Below are 26,937 nucleotides of genomic sequence, written 5' to 3' on the forward strand. Positions count from 1 at the left end.
TTTGCTGCAGCCTCCTGTGGGTGGTAAGGGTGCCCCTCTCTGCATCACTGACTGCTGGGCAGGAGGAAGCAATGGGGGTGGTCCCAGGGCCAGGGAGGGCTTTGCTGATCATCTGGAAGATGCAGCTGACATTTATGGTTCTCTGTTTTGTTTTTGCCTTCTTCTTCCCCCCTCCTCTTCCCAGCTGTTTGCCATGATCTTTGCTATGTGTCTCTTTCGAGGGATCCAGTAAAGAAGTGGCCCATGAACCACCACGTTCCCCACATGCTCAGAAGAAAGAAGGAAAATCCGAAGAAACAAAACCTGAAAACAACCAAAAAACTTTATTTTTTTTAACAAAACTGGACAGGGAGAAAAGATAAAAAGAAAGAAAAAAGAGGGTTGTAATATATGAATGACCAAAAGGATTGTACTTCAGGGGCTGGAACTTTGAGGTGATGTGCACTACACTGTACACCGGACCCTTGCCCAGAGCCACCCGCAGCAACTGTGGAGCAGGAGCCCAGCGCAGCCGATTGCACTAGAGATGGATGGAGCTGGTGGGGCAGGGAGGATGAGCACAGCTGCCTCCCACACAGGCTGAGCCTACCACTCACCACTTGATCGTGCTTTGGACAGCAAAGGACTCAGACAGACATGCAGGGGCTGCATAAGGCAACAGGCTGGCCTTGACTGTCCAGGGGGGTTTGAAACAAGCAGTGCAGTCAACGTTTGTATGATTCTGGCTTTAATTTCCAGCCACAGGATGAAAACACTCATTCTTCAGTGGAAGCTTTGCCCCTGTCATGTGAAACTTGTCAGACATGTCAAGCACTTACTTCAGTGAGGCTGGCTTTTCTCTGGAACTCCAAGCAGGGGCAGTGTGATCTAACTTAGCAATGGGACTCAGCTAAGGCTGGCTGAGGGTCAAGAGTTGGGTGCCTATCCTTCTGTTTTTACTAAGATTTATTGTTCATTGTTCTGAAAAAGACCAAATGGTTCTCTGCTGTGTTCCCATCTCCTGGGAAAAATAATGCCTCTGGTCAAGCATCATTGATACTGCTGCCTTCCTGAGAAGCGGAGGATATAATGTTTAAATCTTGTCAGCCTTTGCCTTTCCTCTTATACTTGCAAAAAATGGTTTGTGGTGCTCTGTTAGCATAAATATTTGCAGTGGTTCCTGCAAGCTTTTCCAGCCCTAAGGAGAAGTCCAGACATGGTGCTGGATTGAAGAGGCTGAAGTTTGTCAACCACTCCCATGCTGTTTTCCTGCATCAGTCTGGTGGAATCATTTCTGGTCAGAGAATTTCTCCTGAGATTCTCCCATGGGCTCATGATGAAAGTAATCATCAAGTCAGAATTGTTTTAGTTGATAGTGTTTCCTCCCTTGAGGTAGTTTGGTATTTAACTAACATGTCATGTGCTCAATCATTTGGAAGTGAACTTGAGAAAGATGCCTGGGACTGGACCTTGGTCAGAGATTAAGCTGGAGCTACTGAGACCCCAGGCAGGATCCAAGAACACCCTGTGTGCAGCCAAACAGCTGTGGCTCCTATGGTCATAGATACTGACTTGGACAGGTGCTTGGTTTCCCTCACCTGGAATCATCAATCTCTGTTGCCTTAATTGTTCATCTGGTCACTTATTCCCTGACCACAAACTCATTTTACCTGGGGAACAAGAGAAGGGGCTGTGGTTTCTTGTTTAGATTAGGTCTTTTTACAGATTTTATAGGCTCAGATTATGGGAGCACTTTTATATAGGCTCAAGCCAGCTCCTCTGAAAGCTGTAATCTCTGGCAAGGAAGGAGAGCATTGAACCTTGTGCCCAGGTTTTGCAGCAGCAGCACGTTCATGCTCTGGCTGTTCCCTTAGACCCCTAGGGCTGTGTCCCTTGAGCTCTGCCAGTGGCACTGCACGGGCTACAGGCAGGGAAGGAAAGCAGCAGAAAGCCTGGGCCACAACAGACAGAGATCATGGCTAAGTATTTAGGTTGGGGAATTGGGATACAAGGAACAGGAAGGAGGCATTAGGAGCTTTTCCAAGCTTCATTAGAGAACAACAATTTATTCATTGGCAGGAAAGGGCTGGGCAGGTAGAGCTGCAGCCCCCCCATGCTGCAGTCAGCATATTCCAGCACCAATTTATGTGGCCAGGGCTGCTGAGCAGCATCAGATGTTGCATTAAACCTTGTGGAAAGCTGTTCTGAACTATTTCCCTCTGGACCTCCTTGTAATGAGGCATTTTAATATTAGACTCTGGTCTGTTGTTTAGTAAAGAAAAACAGTTTTGTTAGCCAAAACCCAGCAGTATTTGTACTGGACAGCAGGTGCTGCACTTAAGAAAAATGTGTTCCTTCTACCAGTCTTGCAGGGAATGGGCTGAGCAGAAAGTGAGCTTATCTGTTCTCCTTCTTCCTCAAGAGCTGGTGTCAGTGACTGTTCTGGGAGAGAAATTCCCAGGGAAGGAACAAAACTGTCAGCAGAGTGGGTAATTTGGCTGGATGTGATCGAAAGAACTACCTCCCCCAGTCTCCAATTTCTTCCTTTCCCCTCAGTTTATTATGCAGAGTTCTCAAGTCAGAAGCCTGGCTGGCAAAATATCCTCACTTGTGCATGGTGGATGGCTGAAGGGGAAAAAAAGCCTTAAAGTCTTTTTCTACCACCAGTGGCACAGGAAAAAAAAAACAACAAAAAAACAACTTGTTAGAGCTGGGGGAACTGGACCAAAGCAGACAGAGCACAAAGTACTAAATATACATGCCTGAAGTATGATCTCTGCTGGCTTGTTTCTCTTTGGCTTTCCTAATTCTGAACTCATTGCTTTGTCTGTTCTTAGGTTTCTTGCTTTCCCTCTCTCCCTAATGGTAGTGCCTGTATCTTCAAAAGGATCTCTTCTTCATCTGCTATTCTGGGCTGTGCACAGCTGTTTCTCCTCTTCTACCTTTCCTGATCACCCACTGCTCTTTGCTGTGTGAAGATTTCAAATCCTCTCTGGAGGCTGGCTCTCGTGCCACTGGGAACACAGCTCAAAAGGCCAGGCAGCAATTTCAAACAACTGGAGATAGCTGTAAAGATATCTGCAAGTTTGAGAGGATCTGTAGTAGTTGATAAAACACAGAAGGAATTTTCCTTGGGGGGAATTTAATGAACAAGCAAGCCCAGAAAGCAGATTCCCACTGTATGGCAAAGCATGTAAATTTGTTGGTTTTGTCCCTTAGTTTTGTGGCTGTCCCCTCTGTGGTACAGTAGTTTTCAGAACTGTAGGCAGGAGAAGCAATTGTATTTTTGTATTTGTTTTTAACAGCTCTGGTGAGTATTTTGGGGTCAGGGGCTCAAGCTGAAGTCACTGCTGGCTGGAGAGCTCTGGGCAGGCTGGAGAGCAGAAGGGACTGCCATCTCCTTCACTGTAGCACTGTGACCACAGCCCAAGCACCTTGGAGGGAGTAGTAGAGACCAGCCTGGGCAAGCCCCCAGCCCCTCTCAGCATCCCTGCCTCCTGGTTGCTATTTAATGCTCCAATGACTGTCACAAATGCCTGGGAAAAGGGCTGCGTGTGAAATAATGTTTGAAATCTATTTTAAAAAAATGTAAATGTTCTTTTTATTAGATAGTGGAGCTAATTTATCCTGTATTCCCTACTGTAATGCTTTTTTATATTGAAAGGAAATTTTTTTTGGTAATATAAACCAGAACACAAGCCTGAAGCACTCTCTGCACGGTTTTTTTGTGCATTTCTTAGAAAAAACCCCAAAAATAAAAGAAAGATATTGTGACAGTGAAGTGAAACAGCTTTAATTTTCACTATTTGCTTGGTGTTAAGTACAGTCACTTTCTTACCAGAGGAGAAATAAACTCAGGTACAGCAGCTAAAATGAGGTATAAATTGAAGTGTCCCATTCTCCCCTGCACCACCACCCCCCACCCACACCCTCCCAAGTAAAAACCCTTGACCAGAAAAGAGGCCAGCTTAGGACAGACAGAGCCTCTCTGTGTCACCAGCTCCAGTTTGCCAGATATTGGTTAGATGCAAGTAAGATGATGTAGGGAGTTACGTGAATGATGAGTTTTCTTCACCCTCCAAAGTGAGGGCTCTGTAAATGCAAGGGTTTGGGTTCATCCCTGGTAGAGAAAGGGGGTCAGCTTTAAGTCCTGGCCTGTGCCTGCTTGGAACACAATTCTTTGGGGAGCAGACCCCCAATCCTACACAGCATTGTGCAAATGCAGGACGTTCACTGCAGTCTCCCTTGGGAGGTGACAGCGGTCCAAGGCCTCTCTCACAATGTAACAGGTAAGGAAGCTGAGGCCTGTGGAGATGGAGTTCTTTTGTCAGCAGAGCAGTAGCCAAGCCTGAAGTGACACCTCAGGCATTTGGTCCTAAATTGTGTTGTCAACTGCCACCTGCAGCTGTGATGTCAGCACTTCCATCCTTGGGGACACAGCTCTGTACAAAGGTTTGGCATCCTCCTCCCTTTCTTCCCATTCACAACAGAGTGAAGACAACCAGGTGCAGTTGGTTTCTGGCAGTGCTGCAGCTCCATCGTCAAGCCACCCTGAGAAATCCCTCCTAGGCCTCAGCTGCCATGCATTCAGCACCTCCAGTGGGCCTGGCAGTGTTCCTCCTGCAGCACCTTGCTGCTGAGAAGGGACATGCCAGGAACCACAGCTTAGTTGTAGAGGAGGTGTAGAGCTCTGTAGTTTCTACATGGGCCACTTATAGCAAGATGGAGCAAGAAGCATCAAAATAAAACAACTTCATCTCTCCACTTTCAGGACTAGGTACCAAAGTAGCATGAAATCTTTTAAGTGGCCACTCCCCCAGGCTTTGCTCTGTGGTGGAGCAGAAAAAGCCATTGACTGGCAAACCTAGAAGAGGCTGACTGTTTCAAGTTTTGCAGAGGCAGCTGCTAATCAGGGGACCAGAGAAATCTGATCTCACCTCATTTAAAGCTACCCTGGAGAGCTGTAACTGCTTCCCCCACCATCCCACCTGATCTAACCATCAAGAAGTCTTGGGAGTACTGCTCTCACATAGTGCAGTAACTCATTTCTCTCACCTATGGGATGGCATTTTAACACTAATCAGACCCAAGTCATAACTAAGTTCATAGGACCTGTGGCCAACACAGATGGGAGGCAGCATGAAGAAGAGCTTCCATTTCCTTCTTCTGAAAGATTGCTTTTGCTGTGGTAGGTTTTACTTGTCTGTCCTAAAAACAATTTCCCACCCCCCCAAAAACCAACCATCAATCTGTGTATACATTCAAGTGACGCCCCAAAACACAAAGAATCAAGCTTCACGTACCTCTACCCACAACTACAGCCAAAGTGCCACACTGAGGCCATTGCAGCTGCCCATGCAGGTGCTGCACGGGGGAGAGCAACAGCCACAGCATGCCATGCTCCAGCTCCTGCATGCTGCACCACTTGGTCTCATTTCTGATCCTCTCCAGCCTGCCTTTGATCATTACCTGCCTCACAGGGAAAGGTTTCCCTCTTAGACCCCAATTCTTCCATCTGAACAGGAACACTACTCTTAATTAAAAGGTTTAGTTGCTCAGCATCATTTCTGGACATGCTGAAAGTAGCTTGACAAGCTTGTGCTGTCGTGAGGCTCCAAAATTTAGCCTGCTGTTGGATGTTGCCTCTTCATTTGATTTACTTATTAGGCAAAAAACTAAGTTATAGTTGTGATGTTTCCTGATTTAACAATTTCCAATATTCTTACGTGACAGACATTTTGCATGGCCAGTAAGTACAATGCACACAGTGTCCCAAGCTTATGCAGCTGCTTCTAAATGCCAAAAGCACTAACACAACATACAATAACTACCCACTACCTTCTTCTAACTCTACTAAGATATTAAATAGCAAATAGCTGTAGATCCCAGTCTTACCAGTGGCTTGAGGACTGTTGTTCACACAAGCAGTTCTGTTTGTGTAGGAACCTTTCTACTGGGATTTCGGAACGTCAGCTATATTCCAGGGCATGCTTTGATCCAGTCAACAGTAGTGCATGAGTAACAAGTCCATATCCTGTACACAGACCTTCTGGCTTTAGTCCCATGGAGAATAAAAAATGCTGCCTCAAGCTGTGGACAGGGATAATCCACAAGGAAAGCACTAGGAAGCAGGGCAGTCAATGCTGTATAGCCCAGTAGGTGTTGGAGAAACTAGCTAGTGAGTACTAAAGCACATTTAGTCTATCCTTGCCCTCATACAGCTCCTTGCTGTTCTTCATCCCAGTTAAATATTAAATATCTTAATGCTACAAACTTTGGTCCTCTCTTCTCAACGTCAGAAGAGATGTGATGTAGATATCAGCAGAGTTGGAACACCATCTCCCACAGCCAGCGCCCATGTCTAGAGGCTGCTCACTGACCCAAGCACCTGTGCAGATGCTCTTACTGTTACAGTCCTCTGCTCTTACCAGTGCTAACCACAACAGCACTCCAGCCCCTGCTCAACTAAAGCATCAGATAAAGCTACTGCACACCCACCACTGCTACTAACATCAGTAAAGCTTCAACTGTAGGAAGTGTTCTGGGGTGAAGGGGACAAGACCCCAGCCTAAAACTTCATTGAACATCCCAATCAACAGGATGTCTTTGTGCTCAATGGGCTATTTCCAATAGCTTCCTTCACTTCTCACATCTTGTAATTCAAGTTGCTCCAGTGTTCCCAGTGCTGTCCCCGCAGAGTGAACAAGCAGGGGCTCTTCTTTTGCTGTATCTCCTACCAAGCTCTGCACAGCATCTGGTGCAAAACTATGAACTACAAAAAAATGCACCTCTGGTAGCGAGGAAAGAAGAGCTGTTTGCAAAGCACTGAACTTGACCCCATCCAGGTCCTGGCTACCTAGACAGTCAGTACTTGCTGAAAGGGGATTGGGCTGCAAACCAGGAGAAGTCCAAGGCTTACCAAGTAGAAAAGCCAAGTCCTTTGTTGGCTGTCTTACTGCCCTGCCTCCTCAGGGATTTGGTTTCAATATGCTGGCCTTATTTTGTGCTTTGTTCCAGTGGGTTCAGAGCCTGTGATCCCATCAGCCAGTTCCCCCTAGAAAACTGGCTTTTTTCCCTGAGCCTGCCAGGCCCACACACTTCCCTGAGCCTTCCTCCTACTGCTCCTCACCTCCTGCAGAGGGGCTGGGGGGTCCTGCTGATGTTGCTCCCCCCATTTCACCTGGCACTGGGTTACACACTGATTCATGCCGGTAAAGAAGGAAACTACTTTAGAACCAAAAGGGTGTAACAAAAAAAAAAAAAAAAAAAAATTAAAAAAAAAATTAAAAACTTGTAATGCAAAATTACCGACACAAACTCCCCCCTCCCACCTTTCCCATAACAAAAAAGCCCAGGAATTAGACTTTCTTGGGACGACGTCCAACTTGGTAATAATAATAAATGCTGATGAGGACGAAGAGGGCTCGGCTGACCAGGAGGAGCACAGCACCTGTGGCTATCCGGCTACTCTCAGCCAGGGAGACAGTGGTAACTGGAGGAGAAAGAGGGAGACAAGAAAGAGATTGGTGATGCAAAACCAAAAGGAGACAAATAGCTGTTTTCTGCTGCCCCCTAATGCAGGGCTTCGGCAGGAACTGCTGAGCCTTGCAAGTGCAGGAGCTTTCAGAACAGGCCCGTTCACACGCTCAGTGAGCATGGCTCTACACTGGCTTCTTTTCACAGCCTTGGAGCTTGCCATGGACCCCAGAGCTCTCCATCAGAGACAGTCTGGGAGTCTCTCCGGGAGTCACATCCTCCCGAGTTTTTAGTGGCTTGAACACTTCAGTGCTGATAAACATTTTTCAACTTTAAGAGCACATACAAAATATGCACAGTGCACACACATCACCTCTGTCGAGCACCTCTCTTTTCTGGGCACTAACACATAACTCATATCTAAACCAGCTACACACTGAGCTACCAAGACACACATACAAGAGCCCCCTTCATTGTTAAATATAGATGAGCTCCCTAGAAACAAGCTAAACTGTTATGATCTGTTTTGGTAACACTGAACATCCCCCTTTTTAGTGTAGGTTGCTAAAATCTTTTCTTGTTAGACCCTGCATCTAGGCAGTCTGCTCCAGCAACGACCTGTGCTGGCTGTGAAGCCCAGGACATTTTCAGGGGGAAAAAATTAATGAATTGTCAAAGGGCAATGTCCAAGGTGCAGCTCAGGGCAGAGGCTATTCCATGGGGGAGAGAAAAGGCAAGCAGCTGGCAGGGAAGATGCTCCACCATCCATCCCCGCTTCCCAACACACACCCTCCTCCTCCTCCCTCGCCCCGGCGGGCTGTGGGCACTCACCCAGGAACTGCACGGCGAAGTAGCAGGCCTCGGCCAGCAGGCTCCAGCGGATGATGGCCTTCTCGGCGGTGTACAGCGCGTTCCACATGATGAGCGCCATGCCTGCGGGGGACAGCGGGGCTGCCCGAGGGCCGGCACAGGGCACACCGAGGGGCCGGGACAGGGCCGCACTCCCGGGGCCGCACCCCGAGGGGCTGGGACGGGGCCGCACTCCCGGGGCCGGGCAGGGCCGCACCCCGAGGGCCGGGACGGGGCACGCCGAGGGGCCGGGACAGGGCCGCACTCCCGGGGCCGGGACAGGGCCGCACTCCCGGGGCCGGGACAGGGCCGCACCCCGAGGGCCGGCACGGGGCCGCACTCCCGGGGCCGCAGCCCGAGGGCCGCGCTTCCCGCCCGCCCCGCGCGGTGCCGCTGCAGGACGCGGCTCGGGCCGCTTTCCCTTCCCACACCGCTTCTCCCAGCTCCCCGCACCTCCCCGTCCTTCGCCCCCCTCCTCCCGCGATGACGCCGCCTGTCCCATCTCCTCTGGTGCTCCCCTGCAGGCTCCCTTTGCTGGGTACATGGGCTGAGCCCGCAGAGATTCAGCAGTAGCCAGGCTTTCCCCTTAGCAATTTCTTGGCTAACGGCAGGTGTTCTGCCCTCCAGCCGCAGGGCTTTGTCCCTGCTGCCGTTTCGGCCCCTGTCCCCTCACTGCGGGGCAGCAGCGTGCCCCAGTCCGCGGTACGGCACTCACTGAGGAGGGCTCCTCCATAGAGCCGGATGGGAGTCTTGCTGCTCACCGCCTCCTCCTCAAAGATGGCATCAAAGAGCTGGTCAGGGAAGGCGAGGGCCTGGCAGAGAGAGAAACTCAGCAAGCTGAACTGGCTGGGCCACAACACCATGTGCTCTTGGGCAGCAGTGCTCCAGCATCATGCCTTTGTGGGACTGGAGCTGCTGGCCAGGAAACTGGACATTAAGGAGGCACAGAAATATCACCATGTCAGCTATCGGCTGCATGGCTGGTTTCTGTAGCCAAGGCTGCCATTCCTTGGTTTATGGGCCCTGCTAATGAAAACAGACTCTGGTAACAGGAACAAACTGCCAAGGACACTGTTGGCAAAGCCCATTACTGAGACACAGTGAGGGCAAAGGCCTGGCAGGAGAAAGCACAGGAGCTGCTGGGGGCAGGGGAGGAAGAGAAATGCCAGGGACCAAAGGGCTGTGCTGGGGCACCCCTTTGGCAGTCAGGAGCTGGTTCCTGCCAGGACCACATCCCTCACTTACCATGATGGCAACCCCGGAGAACATGACGGCGGAAACCAGCTGCCAGACCCTGCATGAGAGCAAAGACAGAGGACCCAGCATGAGCTTGGAGGTGACCGACCCCATCACTCATATTTCACAAAGCAAACCTCCCATGGAAGGACTCAGCTTTCCACATCCCACTAGCTTAACATGCAGACCAGCCTTGCTGGTGAGACAGAGCCAGACTCCTCCTCACCCAAGCAAAGGAGGGAAGTGACCCTGCCAAGAGGGTGCAGTGCAGGGTCCCCAAGGACACACCACCCTGTCACACGGTGGAACAGGAGCTCCTCCAGCCTTGTGTAGCCCTTGTAGTTCTCTGTACATGCAATGAGACAAGAACTTGAGGGCCTCAGGTTCATTTATGGGGGAAGAATGCAGAGCTGGTCTGGTTCCACAGCTGCAAGAAGCCCACAGAGGGAGCAGTGATGCTGGCACAGCAGCAGAGTTGGTGTCAGAAACCAGAGCTGGCAGGGATGCTGTGGCCAAGGGGCCTCAGACCTAGCTCCAAGGTGATCCGGTACCTTACCTGAGTCCCAGTGGTTCCCGGACTGCAAACTTGATTTCATTTCCCAGTACTTGGCTAATCTGAAATTCAAATGAAAAGCACAAGCTAAGCAGATCCTTCCCCAGTCCTTAGGCAGTACTCACCAGCCCAAAACCATACATTTAATGCCATGTAGGAGTTTATCTCAGAGGTCTGGAAGGAGGAGGAGGACAAAGGATTCAGCTGTGAATATTTGGTCCCAACACCTGCCTTGATTTCCATCAGGAGCTGCAGCCTCTGCTGCTCCCTTACTGGGATCAGCCACCTGCAGCGTGCTGCTGGGAAAGGGTCAACACTAACTCTTCCTTCCTCGAGGGACTCCTCACACACATCACCTGCATCACAGGCTCCTGCAGAGCCCCCAGGGTGTCACAGTATGTGTCCTGCTGTCATGTGCACGCTGCCCAGAGCTGTTCAGTGAACATGCTCCTGCTCACAATGCCTGGCTGTGAGCACCCCAAGCCCCATTTGCCCAGCAGAAGGTCCCTTTTCCACCAGTGCTGCACAGTAAAGCACTCCTACTGCCCTCCCAACCCTCACCTTGGAGCGATGGACCTCGCCGTCGTCGTCCTCCCCGCCGACGCCCAGGATCTTGCGTGTCTTCAGCCTGCTCACCAGGTCGGTCTGGCTGTGCTTCTTCATCAGCGGCGGGGGCTGCTTGGCCGCCATGGCGCTGGCCCTGCCCCGCCGAGCCCGGGCTGCGAGGTGGCACAGGGAGGGCGCAGGAAGCGGCTCCGCTGTCACATGGGACTTCGCGATGCTTGGGAAAAACGGAACAACCACCGCCACTAAATCGTCCTGTTAGACCGGCAGGCGGCTCCTCATCCTCGCGGGGCAGGGAGCCCTGGCAACGAGGCCGGCCCCAGTTACAAGTGGCTCATCTCAGAATGATCCTGCTGTCTCCAGGATCTGCCACGGGGGAGAGAGAGAAAGAAAAAACCCAGAGCAGAGTGGCTTTAGCATGGACATTTAGTTATAAATGCTTTTGACCTACAAACCATAATCTTGTCTATCTCAGCATGAGGCAGTGCCCAATACCTCTTTGCTGTTTTTGAGATTAGGGGAATTAAGTGCGTCTCAGACTAGGGGAATTAAAATCATTAAGTAATGCTTGGCCTTTTTTCTTTTCCCATGCAATACATCACATTCTTCAGCTGCCATTTCAGGTCAAACCCCAAACAAGTGTCAATTATTTATTTGTGTGTCCCCCCCTCAGATGCTGCAGCCCCCAGGCTGTGACAGAACATATCAGCCCACGAACAAGAAGCTAGAGGCATGATTTTCCCTGAAGATACTCACTTTACTTTCTGGGAAATGATGGCAATTAGAAACTACAAATACTATCTGGGTTAAGTAAATACAGGCAACGAGAATTGAAAAAGATAAATTCTGCTCTGGCATGAGTAAAGGTACAGGTATTGAGTCCCATGAAATTACTCTGTCTCATCCCACAATCATAAAATCCTGGAAACCCTCAGTTTGGAAAGCCTTTTCTTCCAATTTGTCTTCATTTCATCTTGGCTCAGCTGAACACAAACACTTCTTTCCATCTGCCACTTCACCCTTCCAGAGACCCACAGAAATTCCCCCTAGGCACCAAGCACAGCTAATCCAGCCCAAGCAAGTGTCAGGCTCAAGCACCAGCAGCTTCATGGCCCAGCCAAGTCTTCCCAGAGCTGCCCCCAGGAGGAGACAATATATGTTGATGTCAAAATATTTCACAGGTCTTTGGAGAGTAATAAAATGAGATACAATTATTTGGCACTGTGCATGCAAATGTAGTTCCACAGTGCCTTGCGAGGGATTTCCCTCTCAAAGGAAAACACTTCCCTGTGGTGGTTCAGACAAGAACAGCCAGTCCTGTCTGCAAGTGGCCAGCGTTACTCTTTCTTTAAGGCAAAGTTAAGAGGTCTTGCTGAACCTCATGGTGAACCCCATGATAAGGGTTTAACAAGATCCTTTCAGCAGACCAGGCAAAATGCTTTTCAGTGAGCCAGCTGAGCTACTCAGTGCTTTGGAGGTACTTCTTTTGGATTGTAGCAGGGCTTGTTCAGTCATGGATTTTTCCTCTTATTCCACTGAATAATTAAGCCCAGGTTCCTGGAAAGGCAGCACAAAGCCAGATGCAGCAGTCAGGGTCTAGAAATATTTCAGAACTGGGACAGTGGAAAACAACCACACAGGAGGAAGGCAGAAGCTGTATACTCAGTCTTTGAGCACAAGGCAGGAAGCTCAAATGGTAGCTGATAGTAGAAAAGTTTGAAAGTTTTATCATGTCTGGGGTTTGCCAAACTAAACTGTCACAATAAATTGTGTGTATTCAAATCTAGATCATCTGCACACAAAAATCCACCCCAAAGCCAGAGTGATGTGTCTAAAAGAAAAGCTCAACCTCTTTAACTAGCTGCAGTTTTTACAATTTTTCCGCTCCTGGCTGACCCAGACTCACAAGGCTGGATGCTGAGTGGCTTCTCACTAGAACTGCTGAAACCAGAGAAGACATGTTGCTGCTGTGATATTTCTGGCCCAGCATTTTCTGACCAAAGCCATCCATTCCAATTGTGAGGCAACAGTCCTGTGGTGAATGCTCCTCTCTCTCACTCTGAGGCCATCCCACATTTCTAAAGTTAAGGGAAAGAGGGCCTGAGCAGGAGCATCCTACTGGCTCTCCTCAGGGATAAGAAACCTGAGGCTTGCTGGTCTTGACAGGACTTGGGGTGCTGAGTGGGCTGGCCATGCCATCCTGGCACTTCTGGATCTTTCCTGGTTTCTTGCTAGGGAAAGCCTGATGCCCACACCTCCTGCTCTGGCCTCATAGTCAGAAATGTCAAAGGAATGGAAGATGGGACAAGGAAACAAAAAAAAAAAAACAAAAAAAAAAACAAAAAAAAAAAAAAAAAACAAAAAAAAAAAAAAAGGAAGGAAGAGAAAAAGGAAAAAAAAAAGAAGGAAAAAAAAAAAAGAAGAAAAAAAAAGAAGGAAAAAAATGTAATAGAGAATTTCTCCTGAGAGCAAGAAGCAAAGAAAGGTGGGACTCCATGACTCACCAATGAAGAGTGCACTGAATAGCTTTCTGATTACAGAGGCAGCTTAGCAACTGGCTCAAGGCCAAGAGATCAAAATTTGCCTTCATCATTTGTCTGGCCAGTTGCTTTCAGGGCAGGAGTTGGTAGAAATTTATCCACATCATCATTAACACTGCTCTCCCATTAAGAGTTTCCACTAATTTGTGGTGAGCCACTGGCCAAGAGCCGGGACAGCACAGGCCAGACACAAATGCCAATAAAACAATCTGGTGCATAAACCCACACTCCTACAGCACAGCTATGGCATGGCCCCGCAGCCAGTCACACATCTCATTACCCCATCGTCCAGAGACAGAGCCAGCCTCACAAATGCTGAATATTAATGGCTAACGAGCTAATGAATGCAATTAGCACTAACTCACTGACATTCAGATAGAAGATGCTGAGGATTTGAAAACATTATACTTACATTAACGTATCCTGACACACTGACAATTTAGAGGATGGTTGCTATTAGCCTGTGAGTTTGCAAAGGGAAACCTCCCCCTCCTCTTTCTCCTGCGATTCTCTCCTCCTTAATCCTTTTTCCAAGCATCCCAGGGACTGTGCAGATCAACCACCATAAACAGGCAATTCCTACTCCCTGTCCCAGCTCTCTGTGATGGGCAGTGCCTATGTGCAGCTGAAAGATGGTTTTTTCCTCATAGATCCCTTTTCTTCGCAGGCTCTTTTCAGTGTCTGCTCTCTTGCTCGGCTGTTCAGCATACTGCATTCAATTTTGACAGCTACTGCTTAGTGGTGCAAAGAAACCCCACTGGTGCCACGCCAATGATAGCTCAATCTCTCCCACCTCCACAGCTCTTCCCTGCCAGCGTCTGGAGAGGAGAGCTCCGCAGCGTGGGAGAGAGGAGACTCGACTGCACACGCCACGGCGCTGCAGCAGCCGGAGCTGCGCCCACCACCGAGGTGCAGCACCAGACCCCGCTGCAGCTGACTGCCAGCCAGAGCCCCCTGCCCGCGGGTGGGGAGCTGCCTGCCTGCAGGACTGGCTCCCCAGGGCCCTGGGGACAGGGACACTGCCTACTGCTCAGCTGCATGGCACTGTCATCCACAGTGCAGCCTCTTACGTGACAAAGCAGCGGGGCTTGAATTGAAGAGGTGCCATTACAGAACCTCTGCTCCAAGGGTTTGATGGCACTTCCAGTCTGCAAGCAGGGGAAGACAGTATGAAACTGGAGTCAAGCTGGGACAATGAAGTGTTTATACATTTAAGTTGGACACAGGTTTGTTCAGCTCTATCGCGTTCAGGCCAGTGAGAGGATTCTTCTCTCCTGTTTTAGATTTCCCAAGTCAGCAATGCCCAAGACAACTCAACATCTTGAGCCTGCTTGGATTTGTTACACCTAAGAGTTATCCAAGAAGGTGCAGTGGATGTATGTCCTTTGTAACAGCCTAACAAGGCACTTGCCACGCCTGAGCATCTTCTACAAAGCACAGGTTGAGAACCAATACGAAGTATGAAGCAAATGAAGCAGAGGCAGTGTCCCTTCCAATACTGGAGTTCTCTGGGAGCAATCAGGCAGAGTCCAGGGGAGTTCTCCAGCACTGCAGCAGCACAAGGAAATGTGCACATGAGAGAGGCATCCACCATGGCAGTGCCACACCTGGCCCTCATAGATGGGCTGATACCCACAGCATTTGTCTTGCAAGGGCCCAGCAGCTGTAATGGGTTTGTCCAGCTCTTCTGATGCTCCTCCCAGCTGCAGCAGTTCTGTCTCTTTGCTGCTGAGGACAGTACCAGATCTATAGGAGCTGCTCAGGACCTTATACCTCATCAGCCACAGAGCTGTTGAGAAAGCCTGGGCTCCAACACATGCACACAGTAAAGAGGAGAGGCAGTGGAAACACAGGTGGATTAAAGACAGGAGCCACAGACCCACTAAGTACCCTGATCCTTGCAAACAGTACCCTGTTGCCTAATTGCATGCGACCCAAGACTCCTATTTTCCCACCACACATGAAGGTTCAGTCTGCTCACTTTTATAAGCTTAAAATCTGTTCATAAACAACGTCAGACACTTCAGGGCTCTGAAATCCTGAGGGAAGAGGTAAATTCCCTGTGTCTAACCCAAAAACACACCTGAGAGTCACAAAACATCTTTGTGCATCCATGAATGGCCTATCAAGGGTTTCCCCAGGAAGCCCATGGTGCAGCAGACTCTGAGCTAGAACTCCCCTGTTGTCCCATGTAATTACCAAAATATAGCTATTTTCATCCTGTATTTCTGCAACTGCACATCCCAAACCCTTGGTGACCAAACCAGCTCCCTGCCTAGATTTCTATCAAGTGTGGAGATTTAGACTTTTAGAACCTCTCTACCACCAGCTAGCTGGGAATGAAACTTGATCAAGCCAAAAATAACCTGATGATCAGGCAGTAAAACCAATTAGCACTCAGCCACCACAGCAGCAGAATGTGGCGGCTGCTCCCGCTCCGTCTGGCACAGTCTGTACCCCTGAGCAACAGGGAGACTTCAGATTTCTCACCTGTAACAAGTCAGGTACACAGGACGCTGCTCCCACATAAACACCAGCCCTCTCAGCACAGAGGGCTCTTTGCAATACCAGCAGGAAGCATGTCTTGACAGAGGCTCATCCCCAGTCCTGCCACAGCCCTTCAAGCAACTCTAAAAGGCACAGGGAGACTGTGTCATCCCTAGGGAATACCTACAGACCTAGGCAGCAGATTTCCTGCCCCTACACAAGATGAAAATGCAAAGCAAGATCCTTAGGTCAAAGAACATCTTCACTGGGTGCCTCCAGATCATGTTCCAAATCATCTGCAACACACCAAGAGCCTCAGGCACATCTCAAGCTTACCCTTCAGGCTGAGCACATCTCATGGCCAGACACCTTTGGATGCCCTCCAATGCTGTTTGGGAGAGATGCAGAGCTGCCCATGACCACAAAGCCTCCACACACAAGGCAGTGACACCCAGTGCCTACAGCAGCTCTGGCAGCCTAAACGTTACAGATCACCCAGCATCACCCCTCAACAGGAGACAGTGAGTCCTCTGCAGCCTGCTGGGAAGGAAAGAGTTAAGTTGTGTTGCTTACTCAGTCACCACCAGAAAAAAAGGACATCCAAAGCCTGCTCAGCCTTTTCCATGCATCCTCTCCTCCATCTGCTTTAGGGTTGCTTTAGCCCAAGCAGGCTCAGCCCCTGTACCCTCCTCCCCACTGCTCCTCTGCAGCCCCTGGGTACAGCAGCTCCTGCCCCAAGCTCCCTGTGGCTGTACAAACATCCTGCCCCAAGAAAAACCACTATTGGCCATATCCCATAGCATCTGGGAGGCATGGACCATCTCCAGAATTTTATTGCCTGTAGGTTTCAAATTTCCTTCTGCAGAGACCACAGGAAAGTTTCTGTCTGTGTCACAGGATGTGTTATACAGCAATCAAAACCTGTAAAGTGCTCAGTTTCCCCAGAACTCGATAAAAAAGCTCTGTTGCTCTACTGGTTCCTCAAATGGGAGCTCTAATTAAACACAGCAACCTCACTCCTGCAGGCCTGCCAGCCACCACCTGCAGCAACTCGCTGACCCCTCCATGGGCAGCAGCTCAGGGAGAAATGCTTGTTTGCCTCTGGCAGCAGCTGGCAGGGCAGCCTGGGACATGCTGCATGAGCACAGCATGCCCTGCACAGTGTGGTGACAGGCAGGGACACAAGGCTCCCCACGGTGCCCAGCAGGACACCTGGCCCCACTGCCACCTCTCTGGGCTCAGGGGACAAACAGGCTTCACCCTCCATCCATCACACCCACGTGCAAGCCTGGCCACGCCACCCTGCCTTCCCAAGCAGCCCATCCCTGGCTGCTGGGGTGTGTTTTGGCTGCAAATACAAAGGGTGCAAGGTACAAGCACAGCCAATGTACGGCAGCTGCTTCAACAGCTCTCTTCTGTGTTAGTTACATAAAAGTCCATCCCTTGTATCGTCACCGAGGCTCTCAGCCCAGCCACCACTGCAATCCATCACCCCAAAGCTGCCCCTGCTCTCCCCAAAGGCTCTGGCTGCCACCTCCCCACCCAGCCCCTCACTGTCTCAACAGATGGCACAACCAAGCAGTTAAGTTTCCCAGGAAGCTGGGAGGATGGAGAGAGGGGGGGGGAAGCAGGACATATTAGGATCGGGTGCTGTTTTTTCTTTAAGGGCATTAAAAGAGGAGAATTCCTCTTTGATTCCCAGCTGCCTTAGACAGGTGTTTGTGAGGGACAGCCCCAGAAGCTTAATGGGCCATCTGTCCTGCAGATGATTTCTACAGGGAAACATTAGAAGGAAAAATAAAACCCATATGCACACACACAGAAACACACAAAAAAGTCCCCCAAAAAACCCAACCAAGTAAATCAACCCTTACTACTGAAAAAGAGCAGCTTAAAAATCTAGGAAAGCCCTTCAAACAAACTAATACAGGCCAGTTTTACAGAAAATAGGATGCAATTGCATTTCATCTCCTCTGCCTTGCACCTGAGGTGTAACAGAGATTCAAAAGAGATCTATGGGAAGACCCTGGGAGGAGCAGGGAGGAGTCCATTCCTGTGCTGCTTATCCACAACCCTGCTAGACACTGAACCTTCACAGTAACATGGGCTTCTTGGCACCTCTTTTCCTGACAACCTCAAACCTCCCCAAATTTTCTTTCTACTGTGCCCCCAAGCACCTGACAGGAGACTTTCATAAATACTCCAGGAAGCCAATGCTCTTTATTCTCAACAATTCCCTGCACCTCTACTCTTTTCCAGAACTCAAAAGAAAATTGTTAAGAAACTACAATCCGGGACATTAAGTCCCCTGAGCCACATACAGGCACAACATCCATCTGTATACTGTCACTGAAATAGTCATTTCAAAGCCATTCTCAATGGATTCCCTCCCCAAAGACAATAATCTACACCCCCAGCAACATTAGTTCTCTATCTGCAATCCTGAAACTTACTCAGCACAATGCAACCACTGAGATTTATACACTGTCAACATGTCTACAACCATGAAATGGAAGATGAAATGAGTCTGTTCCACTCCAGAACTGCAAAAGCAGATTCCCAACCAGGTTCAAGGGCAACCCCAGCCTGAGAACAACTCCTGCAGGACACCCCAGCAGCATCAGTTTATTTTCTTCCATTTGTGTTGAAAACAAAGAGTTTCTCATCTCCATAGTCTGTCATGATATGACCAGATGTGCAGTCTAGGCAAACACAATAGGGAGGAAAAAGGGCAGACGAATAAATTTGCATTAAGCAGGAAGATTGCCTTGTGGACTAGCCAGAATATTTCCTGAGTCCCAGGCACATAGGCACTCACAGGACTCACACTTCTCATTGTTCAAGTAATAAATGTTCCTTCTATGACACAGAATTTCTCTAATCAGGCCTGATATGAAATGGCCCAAGCAACTATCAGTCAACAGCTGAGTTGTTAACAAGCCTGTTTTAGAGCATTTCCCATACACATGGTTACATTCACATCCTGAATAAAATAATAAAAGTTTATTATTTATATAAATACATTTAATTTATAAATTATAAGTTATATATATTATATATACATTTACAAACACACAAATAAGATACATGGGCTGATTTGTGTGGACTTACTTTGGGTTCCACTGCACAATCTCTTGTCTGGTTACTTGACTACCAGATCAACCAAGTATGCTGGCATTCACCTATATTTTGGTCTCAAACAGCTTGTCCCAGACTTCTTCCTGGGAGATGTCATTTAGAGTCTCAACTCCTGCTTCTAGGTTGACCATTTACTGCCCTGAAGAGTGATACCACATGTGCTCTCTCAGCCCTGGACTACCACCTACACACCACCTGGACCCATCACTGCAGCTTGAGAAAAACCTTCTCCCATCTTCCCTAAACAGTATGCCAATATTCCTGTTCATTCACAATTAGAACTCTGGGTTTATCACTCTCTCGTGGCTCCTTACACATGAAAGAAGCCCAGGCATGCAGACAGGCTCAGGGAGTTGCTTAGCAAAAACATGATGGAGAAGGCCTCCCAAGAAAACACATTCTTCAACTACTTGGTAGCCTATCCCAAAGTGGCAAAAATCTCCCTCTGACACCTTAGCAGTTTCTATAGCAACAGGTTACTGCTAAAAATGTCAGATGCAAAATTCCCCATGTTGGGCAAACAGGAGCCAGGAGGACAGATTTAGAAGAGGAAAACTTCTAAATAGCTGCTGCCAGAGCTAGCACAGGCTCTGCTAATTCACAAGTCGGTGGTGAAACACCTTAAAAGAAACTTCTAGCAACCCACTAGAGGGAGAACACATGGTGTACAGGAACATGTCTGTGCAGCACTCTTCCACAGTATCTCTCAGAACGAGGAGGAGCCACAATACCCCCCTCTCCTGCAATGAGGCACTTGAAAGTGCAACCAGCTGTTTTCAGACAGAGCTACAGCATGCAGAGTAGGAAACCTGAAAGCCAAACTATTAGATTATAGGTTTGGCAGAACTGCTGCTCCTTGCATAAAATCAAGACTATGTCATTAAACCTCTGAGACCTTAGTTTTCCCAGATGTATATGAAAAGTAAATCTAGCACAGAAGTTCATATAGCTCATGTGCAGCAGGTAAGACATCCCACATGTCCAGCCACTGCACCTCACCAGTGCCAGGTCACGACACCTCAGCCTGCTCTGTGGACTCCAGTGCAGCACTCAGGTCATCACACACATGTCAGAGGCAGAAATGCCCTTCCTGGCCTGACTAACAACCACCTTAGCACAACACAGATTTTTTCTGTCTGTCTTCTTTCACTGCCCTGTGGAAACCTCGGGGTGAACCTCACATGGATACTGCCTTTGCACACACCAGAAACTCTCAGAAGATTCTTGTGGTCAGATTAAACCCAGATGCAGAAAATCAAAGCAGCCACAGCTCAGCAGTGAGCTGCACAGAGGAGGAAGGCAGAAGGAAGCCCACCACACTGACAACAAATGACTGCATTTGCCAGTGTGGTTCTCAAGTCAGAGTCTTGAAGAGCCCACAGGCTTTCCCCACAAGCACAGCACCCACCCCTCGGGAACTCACCCACATGACTTTGCTTTTATGTGCTGCTGAGTCAGGGGAAAACTCTGCACAAAACCATGGATGTGGATGTGCACGTTTGTTTATGCATGAGCTGTCAAGCCCCGAATTATGCACAGATCAACAAGGCTCTTTGAATTCCCTGACTGTGAAGTGCATGGCATTTCATCAGAGCCCTCCTTTTGGATTTCATATCATGCACTACCAACAATGGCTATTCAGCACACAAGTACCCTTTAGAAAGCTTTAGTCACAAAAAGGAACTCTTATAACAGAGATTGAAAGAGACAATGTCTCTGATGCATGACAGGTTCTCCAGCTTCCACAAAAGACCAATGTATGTGTACTGTGAGGAGCACACATAGTCTGCCCCAGGACAAGATCAAGATCCTTGCAGTGAACTTTTCACTACCTGATCCTAGGCAAACCTTGTGTCAGTTTTGCCCATCTCACAGCATGGAGCCATGCTTTGGGATTCTGAAAAAAACTAGACAACAACATGCAAGGAGAGGGTATGGAGATGCCATATCCTATAGTCACAGCCACAAAGGACCCACGTCAGCCTGAGGAACTAAAGCAAGATTTATCTTTTCATAGCAGAGAAGAGGCAAAGGGGTGGACAGCAGTATGTGGCATCAACAGCCTTGGTGATGGGGTATCTGAGAACTGAGAGGTCCCACAGGAGCTCTCTCTCCACCTTGCCTGGCTCATGCAAGAGAAGTCTTAGGAAAAAAATGATAAAGGTAGTACTGACTAGTTCTTCTCTCTACTTTTGCATGATTCCTCTACCCAGGGACAAGGAGGCAACAGAGAGATTCAGGCAGCCAAATGATAGCAGCACCAGTGCTGACAAATCAAGGTCTCAAGTAACCATGGAAAACGCAGCATTGCCAGATGTCCCATCTCTACTATCAAGGGTTGTTTAAGGACCTTCCCTTCTTTTTCAGTTTTAAGACTCAGATACTTGTGTACAACAAGTTCCAGTAATATCAGGATCATCCATCAGGATTCTGTGTGTGTGTATACACACGGGGTGCTTTGCTACTGTGCCTGTGTAAATATACATCTGTCCACAAACATACAGCAAAGCTTCCTGCTTACAAGAGCTTAGGACAAAAGTGTCAGGTTTTAGCCAACACCTTCCCCATCACCTTTCACTGTAATGCCATTTCCTTGCAGACAGGACTCTGGGGGTTTCATGTTGGCCTCTTCTCCCCCATTTTCTTTGACTAATGACAGGCACTCACTTTGCATGGTGATGTGATGCAGGGAATAAATTGGCTGGAGGGGATAAGCTCAACTGCTTTATTATTCCTCCATCCATCAACCCTCAATGCATCCTACTTATCCAGAGATTTAAACAGTGGACGTTGTCACAGTTCATGCAAGGGACTGGAAGGATTCCTGATGGGTTTTTGCCAACAGACAAGGCAAGAACTCATTCATGCACCCCAAGGAGAAAACGGTTGCACTGGGCAGAGCAGTAGGGCAGGAGAGTGGAAGGATGCACCATAGGTGTCTGTAGTTCAGAAGCACAGCAGATCTCTGGTCAGCACTGACAGAGACTCAGCCAGCAATGCTGATATCAAAGTCAGCTAAATTTTACTCTCACTTTATCATGAAAACAACTTTGGAAAACATAGACAGATTATCTAAATTCTTTGGTCCTTTTCAGTGCAAACTTTCACTCCTGGTAGATTTCTGCTTTCTGTGGAGTAATGTTTGGATGCTGTTTATTGCTATTAAGCAGCTTCTACAGAAGCTTTTCTTCCTAAGCCACAAAGAAAATGTTGGGGAAAAGCCAATACCACCCAGCTCCCCTGGATTCAGTACTGTGGTTTTTGAATTTCCCTCTCCCCTCTTCAAGGAGGCAGCTCATGTTTTTACCTACTTGGAATACACCAAACATCTACCATGAATGGCATGCCAGGCAGCTAAAACTTAATGTCCAACAGAAAGGTTAAGAAGGACTTACAACCATGGACCTTTAAGATATCTTGTTTTTCAGAAAATAGCCTGCTTCCTGTAGCTCTGGCTAAGACTGGCAATACAGCCCTCCATTTCCACAACACAGTCGTTCCTGAGGACTCTCTACAACATGGCAGAGTGTCTGCACCCAGGCTGTGCTCCAGCATTGCCCACACATCTCCCACAGCTTTGCAGCAACAGTACAGGGCACTGGTGAGTGAGGCTGCTGCCTGGCTGGGTGCATGCCATGCACAGCAAGGCAGGCCAGACAGCCAGGAAGGCTGAACTAAAGGCACCTTCTTGGCTGTCAGGAAGGATAGGAAGCACAGCTGTCCTTGGGAAACTGCCTGCTTTTTGTCACATCCCTCTCCATCTAGAGCAAACCTAACTGGAAGCCCAGAAAGAAACTGCAGCACCCAACAAGGACTAGTTATTTTACTACTGTTATTTTAAAGCTCAGCAGTGGAATTCCTGGAACAACACCTGTTGGCTGAAAGAGCTTCTCAAGTCTGTATATGACCATAAACACCTAACACCAGAGGTTTGTTTCACTCATAAGGTGGCACCACAGCAAAAAGTGCTTCTGCTGCCACCATGGGTTACTGAATGAACAGGTACTCAAACATAAACACCGTCTGAGTCACCCACCGAGTTTCCTGAAGACTTGTGGGTTTTCTCTGTAGGTCTCTTTTTTGGCTGCTGACACAAACTCAAACTGTTTACTTTCTCAACCCAGGCAGGATACAGCTAAAGAGGGCTGCAAGCCTTTGTGTGCTGCTCTGCCTGCACCTGCCCCTCTGGGCCACGCAGCCAAAGTGCTGCTGCCTAATTTTAGTACCAAAAGGAGGGATTCCTCTCTGGTTTGCTGCAGCAGGCAGCTGCAAAGGGGACTGCACACTAATCTCCCTCTAAAATACAGAATCCCTTCAAACAAATAATTAGGTGGCCAGCATTATCTGACACCCCTCTGTGCACATCTCCTGCTACACCAACTTATCCTGTAATACCAGGCGTCAGGAGACCAGACTACCGAACCGTGGATTTACTCCTAACTGCTTTTCTCCCCATGCTCTCCTCTGTGCCTTTGACTCAAAGTATGTTAATCCAAATCCCTAGCAAAAATATCTAGGAAACTCTGCTTCAATGGAGACAGCTACCAGCCCCTATGCTTAGGCTTCTGATTTTGGCCCCTTAGGTTCAGAAAGTGAGCACGTGGTTCCCGACCGCCAACATCAGCAGAAGCTGCTCAACCTTTAGCACTAAACACAACTACAATGATTTTGATCATTTATGTTTTGGTGATAGATCTCTCCTCCCCATAATGACAGCAGTAGTCAGTATAAATCTGGAATAGAGCTTTTTTACAGACTCTGATCCTTGGTTTTTGCCCTGTAAGATGAGCTGGGCAAGGGTCCAACCAAAGTCTGGTATAAATGAGTCAGGTACAGCCTAGGCAAGGGCTTCCCCATCAAAACCAATATGCAAATATGCTCAATGAGTTCGTACTTTGCATACAGAGGGATAGAAAGACATTTACAGATTTAGGTAATTAGAACATATACCCAGTGCACAGAATGAGGATAAGAGACTTACACACATTGTGAAACCCGGAAGGGAAGTTTGCTACTGGGGTTTCATCAGAGCCTTGGGAGGCAGAGCTGTGGTGGGCCTTCCAGTAAAACCCTGTGCATCTCCAGGCCTCCTCTTCTCCATCTGTCATCCAGGGTCAGCCACACTAATCAGCACCACAGATGGGCACTGAAACACTCAGAGATGCATTAAGCCTTGCAGATGACACAGAGCTCCACAAACAAGAGGAAGCCCAAGGAGGCCAGAGAGTAATTTATCATTTGTAAACTATTGAGAGTGTCTTTAGTTATAGCTGCATTTGTTTTTCAACATCCTTTAGCATCTTGATCAAGAACTTTTCAAACATGGAGTGAACTCATGCTAGCCTGCAATCTCCAGGACAGCACCAAACCCATATTTTTCAGGGGAAGGCAGAAAGCAATGTGAACAGAGAACACCTGGTCACCTCTTAAGTGTTGTTTTTCCTGCTCTGGAAAAAATCCAGATGTATTTTGTGGCCAGCATTGGGTCTTTTCCTCCTGAGACTTATTTTCACATTCCTACGTCAAAAATACAAAACCCAGAAAACCTACGTTCTATAAATAATGTCCCAATAGTGCCAAGGTCACCAAGCTTTCCCTCTGGCACCAGGCCAGAAGTCAAGCATAAACAATCTCAACATCTTTCTGGTTCACGTGTGCTTTTATCGGGTGCCAAGGGAAAGCTTGTAGCCAAAAACGCAGCACTGAGAAGACGGACACCCCCAGCTCAGCACAGCTCCACCCAGGTCAGCATGCAGCCTCCTGGGCAGCCCGGTGGGAAGGCAGCCAATCCCGCCTGCGTCAGAGGGACATACTCTGTGCTCTGGGGGCATTCAGCAGCTCTCATTAGAAATTTGGGGGCTTACTGCGTGAGGACCAAGCACACACGTGGCACATTTCAGGATCCAAACAGCTCGAAGTGATATTTGTAACCAGCATGTGGTACCATCCCTCCCAGCCCCTACTATTCAACATGTTGACCTTCAGAGAGCTGCAGGACAAGTGAACACCAGCTGCAGATGTACTCCTGGCGTTTTGCACACTTCAGCACTCAGTGCTCAATGGGAACAATAAGGAAACATTTCCCTTTGGATCACACCCCAGCCTCCAAGCGGCTCCAAATGGACTGAAAACCTCAGGGGAGGGCGTGTCTGTGGTTTATTCTCCAAGACATCAATGGCCACCCCAAGCCTCGCCTTGCTGTGCCTCTCTGGAGATGCTCTTGTGTCCATATCTCTACAATAAAACCTCCCTACAGGCCCACAAGCAGAAAGGACCAACTCCTCTAGAGACTGTAGAGCAAATCTCACCTTCTCAACCTCCTGGCTGGGACAACCACCTACCCTTCACCTTGCTCTGCACTGCAGTCGAAGAACAAGAACACACACACACACTAAAGCAACCAAGTCCCCCTTTTCCCAGCTGCTGTGGGTACCATCCCCTCACTGCTGAGGCCACCAGGACACCGCAGGTTCATGGTGTCCCTCACACTGTTGTGCATGCATCAGGTGTGTATTTATACAACCTAGCCCTAGGGCTAGGGCTAGTTGAGGTGCTTTCATGCTGAGTCTTAAGACCTTGTTTATTTTGAGGTTTTGCCTTTCTAAGAAAACTTCCTCCCTGGGCAGTCTCCTCTGCTTGAGCTGTAACTACTATTTATTTGTTTAAAAATCACTTTCCTCATTCACAGACCCTGAATGCCATTATTCAGCAGGCTGCTCCACTGCAGATAGAGTTACTGAACAAGTTATTTATGCCAAGTCCAGAATAGCCAGTGCTCTTGCATACTCTGTAGTTTCTCATGGCTCAGCTGTGCTAGTGGTACCCAAATGTCAACAAAGCTTTGGCTGCTGCTGGCCTTTGCAGACAGAGGACATTAACTGGTGCCCATTTAACCACTCGCAGCCCTGATTCTCGGGCAGCTGCAGGAGGGTCAGGTTCCTTGCTCAGGTAAGAAAAAGCCTCACCGAAGTCCAACTCCAAGCAGTGCTGAGGCGGGCCAAGGAGCAGGTGCTGAATAAGGTGCTGCTTCTTGCTCAGCGTGGTTTGCTCAGTCGGAGCTGAACTCAACAGAGAAGCCTAATAGCTGCTGCTGCTCTAGACAGAGCAGTGCAGCTGCTCAGGTGGGACAGCCAGACCTGCGAGAGGCACAGCAGACCGCTCAGCACGCAGGAATGTGCGAGCTCTGGCGGGGATGCAGAGCCCGCTGAGAGCTGCCGTTCCTCACCTTCCCCTCTCCCATGGCAGGGGGTCTCTCCCGGCTCCCTCCCGCATCGTGGCTCCTGCCCCCTGCCCCTCTCCCTCCATCCCCCCCCAGGCACCTCCCCGTCCACCATGGCCAAGCCCTCCTCGCCGGGGCTCGCCGGCGCACCTACAGGATCGCATCCCACGGGGAGCACAGCTGTGCCAGCTGCCCTCATCCCAGCCCTACGCAACGCTCAGCGGCTGAGCCCCTAGCCTGTGCAGAGGTCAGGACTCAGCTCCCCTTCCAGGCTCCTGAAGTACTCATCTGGGCACCGTGGTCCTCCTATGATGCTTCCCGAGCACGCGGAAAAGGACGGAGCACATGCAGGAAAAAAGTGACATCGGACCCTTGCCTTGAGTGGAGTAACAGCCAGGAGAAAAGCCTCGCCACAAAGCCGAGGGACCGCCTGCGCATCACCTCGCAAGGCGGCACGGCTGCTGTCCCTCCAACGCTCGGAGCAACCCGCCACCTCCCACCAGGACACAGCGCTCCACCACCTCCTCCTCCACCATCCCACCGCAGCGGGCACGGCCGGGACGGAGACGGTCCCATCGCGGCCACGCTCAGCCAGCACAAGGGCTGATCCCTCTCCTGAAGCCCCTGTCCGTCCGTCCGTCGGTCCGTCCATCCCTCCCCAGATCGCGCTGCCGGCGAGGGGACAGCGGGGGCGGCTGCCAGCGGGGCCGCGATCCCGGGACCGCGAGGGGCGGCGCGGAAAGTCCGCGGCGCGGGGGGACGCGCACAGCACTCACCGCCCTAGCGCAGCTCCCGGCGGCGGGGCACGGTCCCGAGGGCTCGGCTGGGCTGCCCCATGGGCAGAGCGCTCGGGGGCCGCCCGCGGCGCCGCGCAGCCCGCAGGCAGCCAGACTGAG

The 26,937-nt window shown here is 49.4% G+C and overlaps 2 protein-coding genes across 4 annotated transcripts in view; one reads left to right on the top strand and one right to left on the bottom strand.

Moving 5' to 3' along the window:
* The window catches only part of TSPAN18 (tetraspanin 18), a 119,357-nt gene extending 115,597 nt beyond the window's left edge, over window positions 1–3,760 (top strand). For all 3 annotated transcript variants that reach the window (XM_056494012.1, XM_056494013.1, XM_056494014.1), the window contains one exon: window positions 185–3,760. In XM_056494012.1, coding sequence (XP_056349987.1) covers window positions 185–232 — 48 coding nt within the window. In that variant the 3' untranslated portion in view covers window positions 233–3,760. The remainder of the gene's footprint in view (window positions 1–184) is intronic.
* Window positions 3,746–26,937, bottom strand: TP53I11 (tumor protein p53 inducible protein 11). The gene is made up of 7 exons (XM_056494015.1): window positions 26,818–26,937; window positions 10,655–11,023; window positions 10,097–10,155; window positions 9,550–9,598; window positions 9,020–9,116; window positions 8,287–8,388; window positions 3,746–7,471 (listed from the first exon to the last, which is right to left on the bottom strand). The coding sequence occupies exons 2-7, from the start codon at window positions 10,781–10,783 to the stop codon at window positions 7,338–7,340; spliced, it is 570 nt and encodes a 189-aa protein (XP_056349990.1). The 5' UTR covers window positions 10,784–11,023; window positions 26,818–26,937; the 3' UTR covers window positions 3,746–7,337.

This window comes from Oenanthe melanoleuca, chromosome 5, assembly GCF_029582105.1.
Source record: "Oenanthe melanoleuca isolate GR-GAL-2019-014 chromosome 5, OMel1.0, whole genome shotgun sequence".
Taxonomy (NCBI): domain Eukaryota; kingdom Metazoa; phylum Chordata; class Aves; order Passeriformes; family Muscicapidae; genus Oenanthe; species Oenanthe melanoleuca.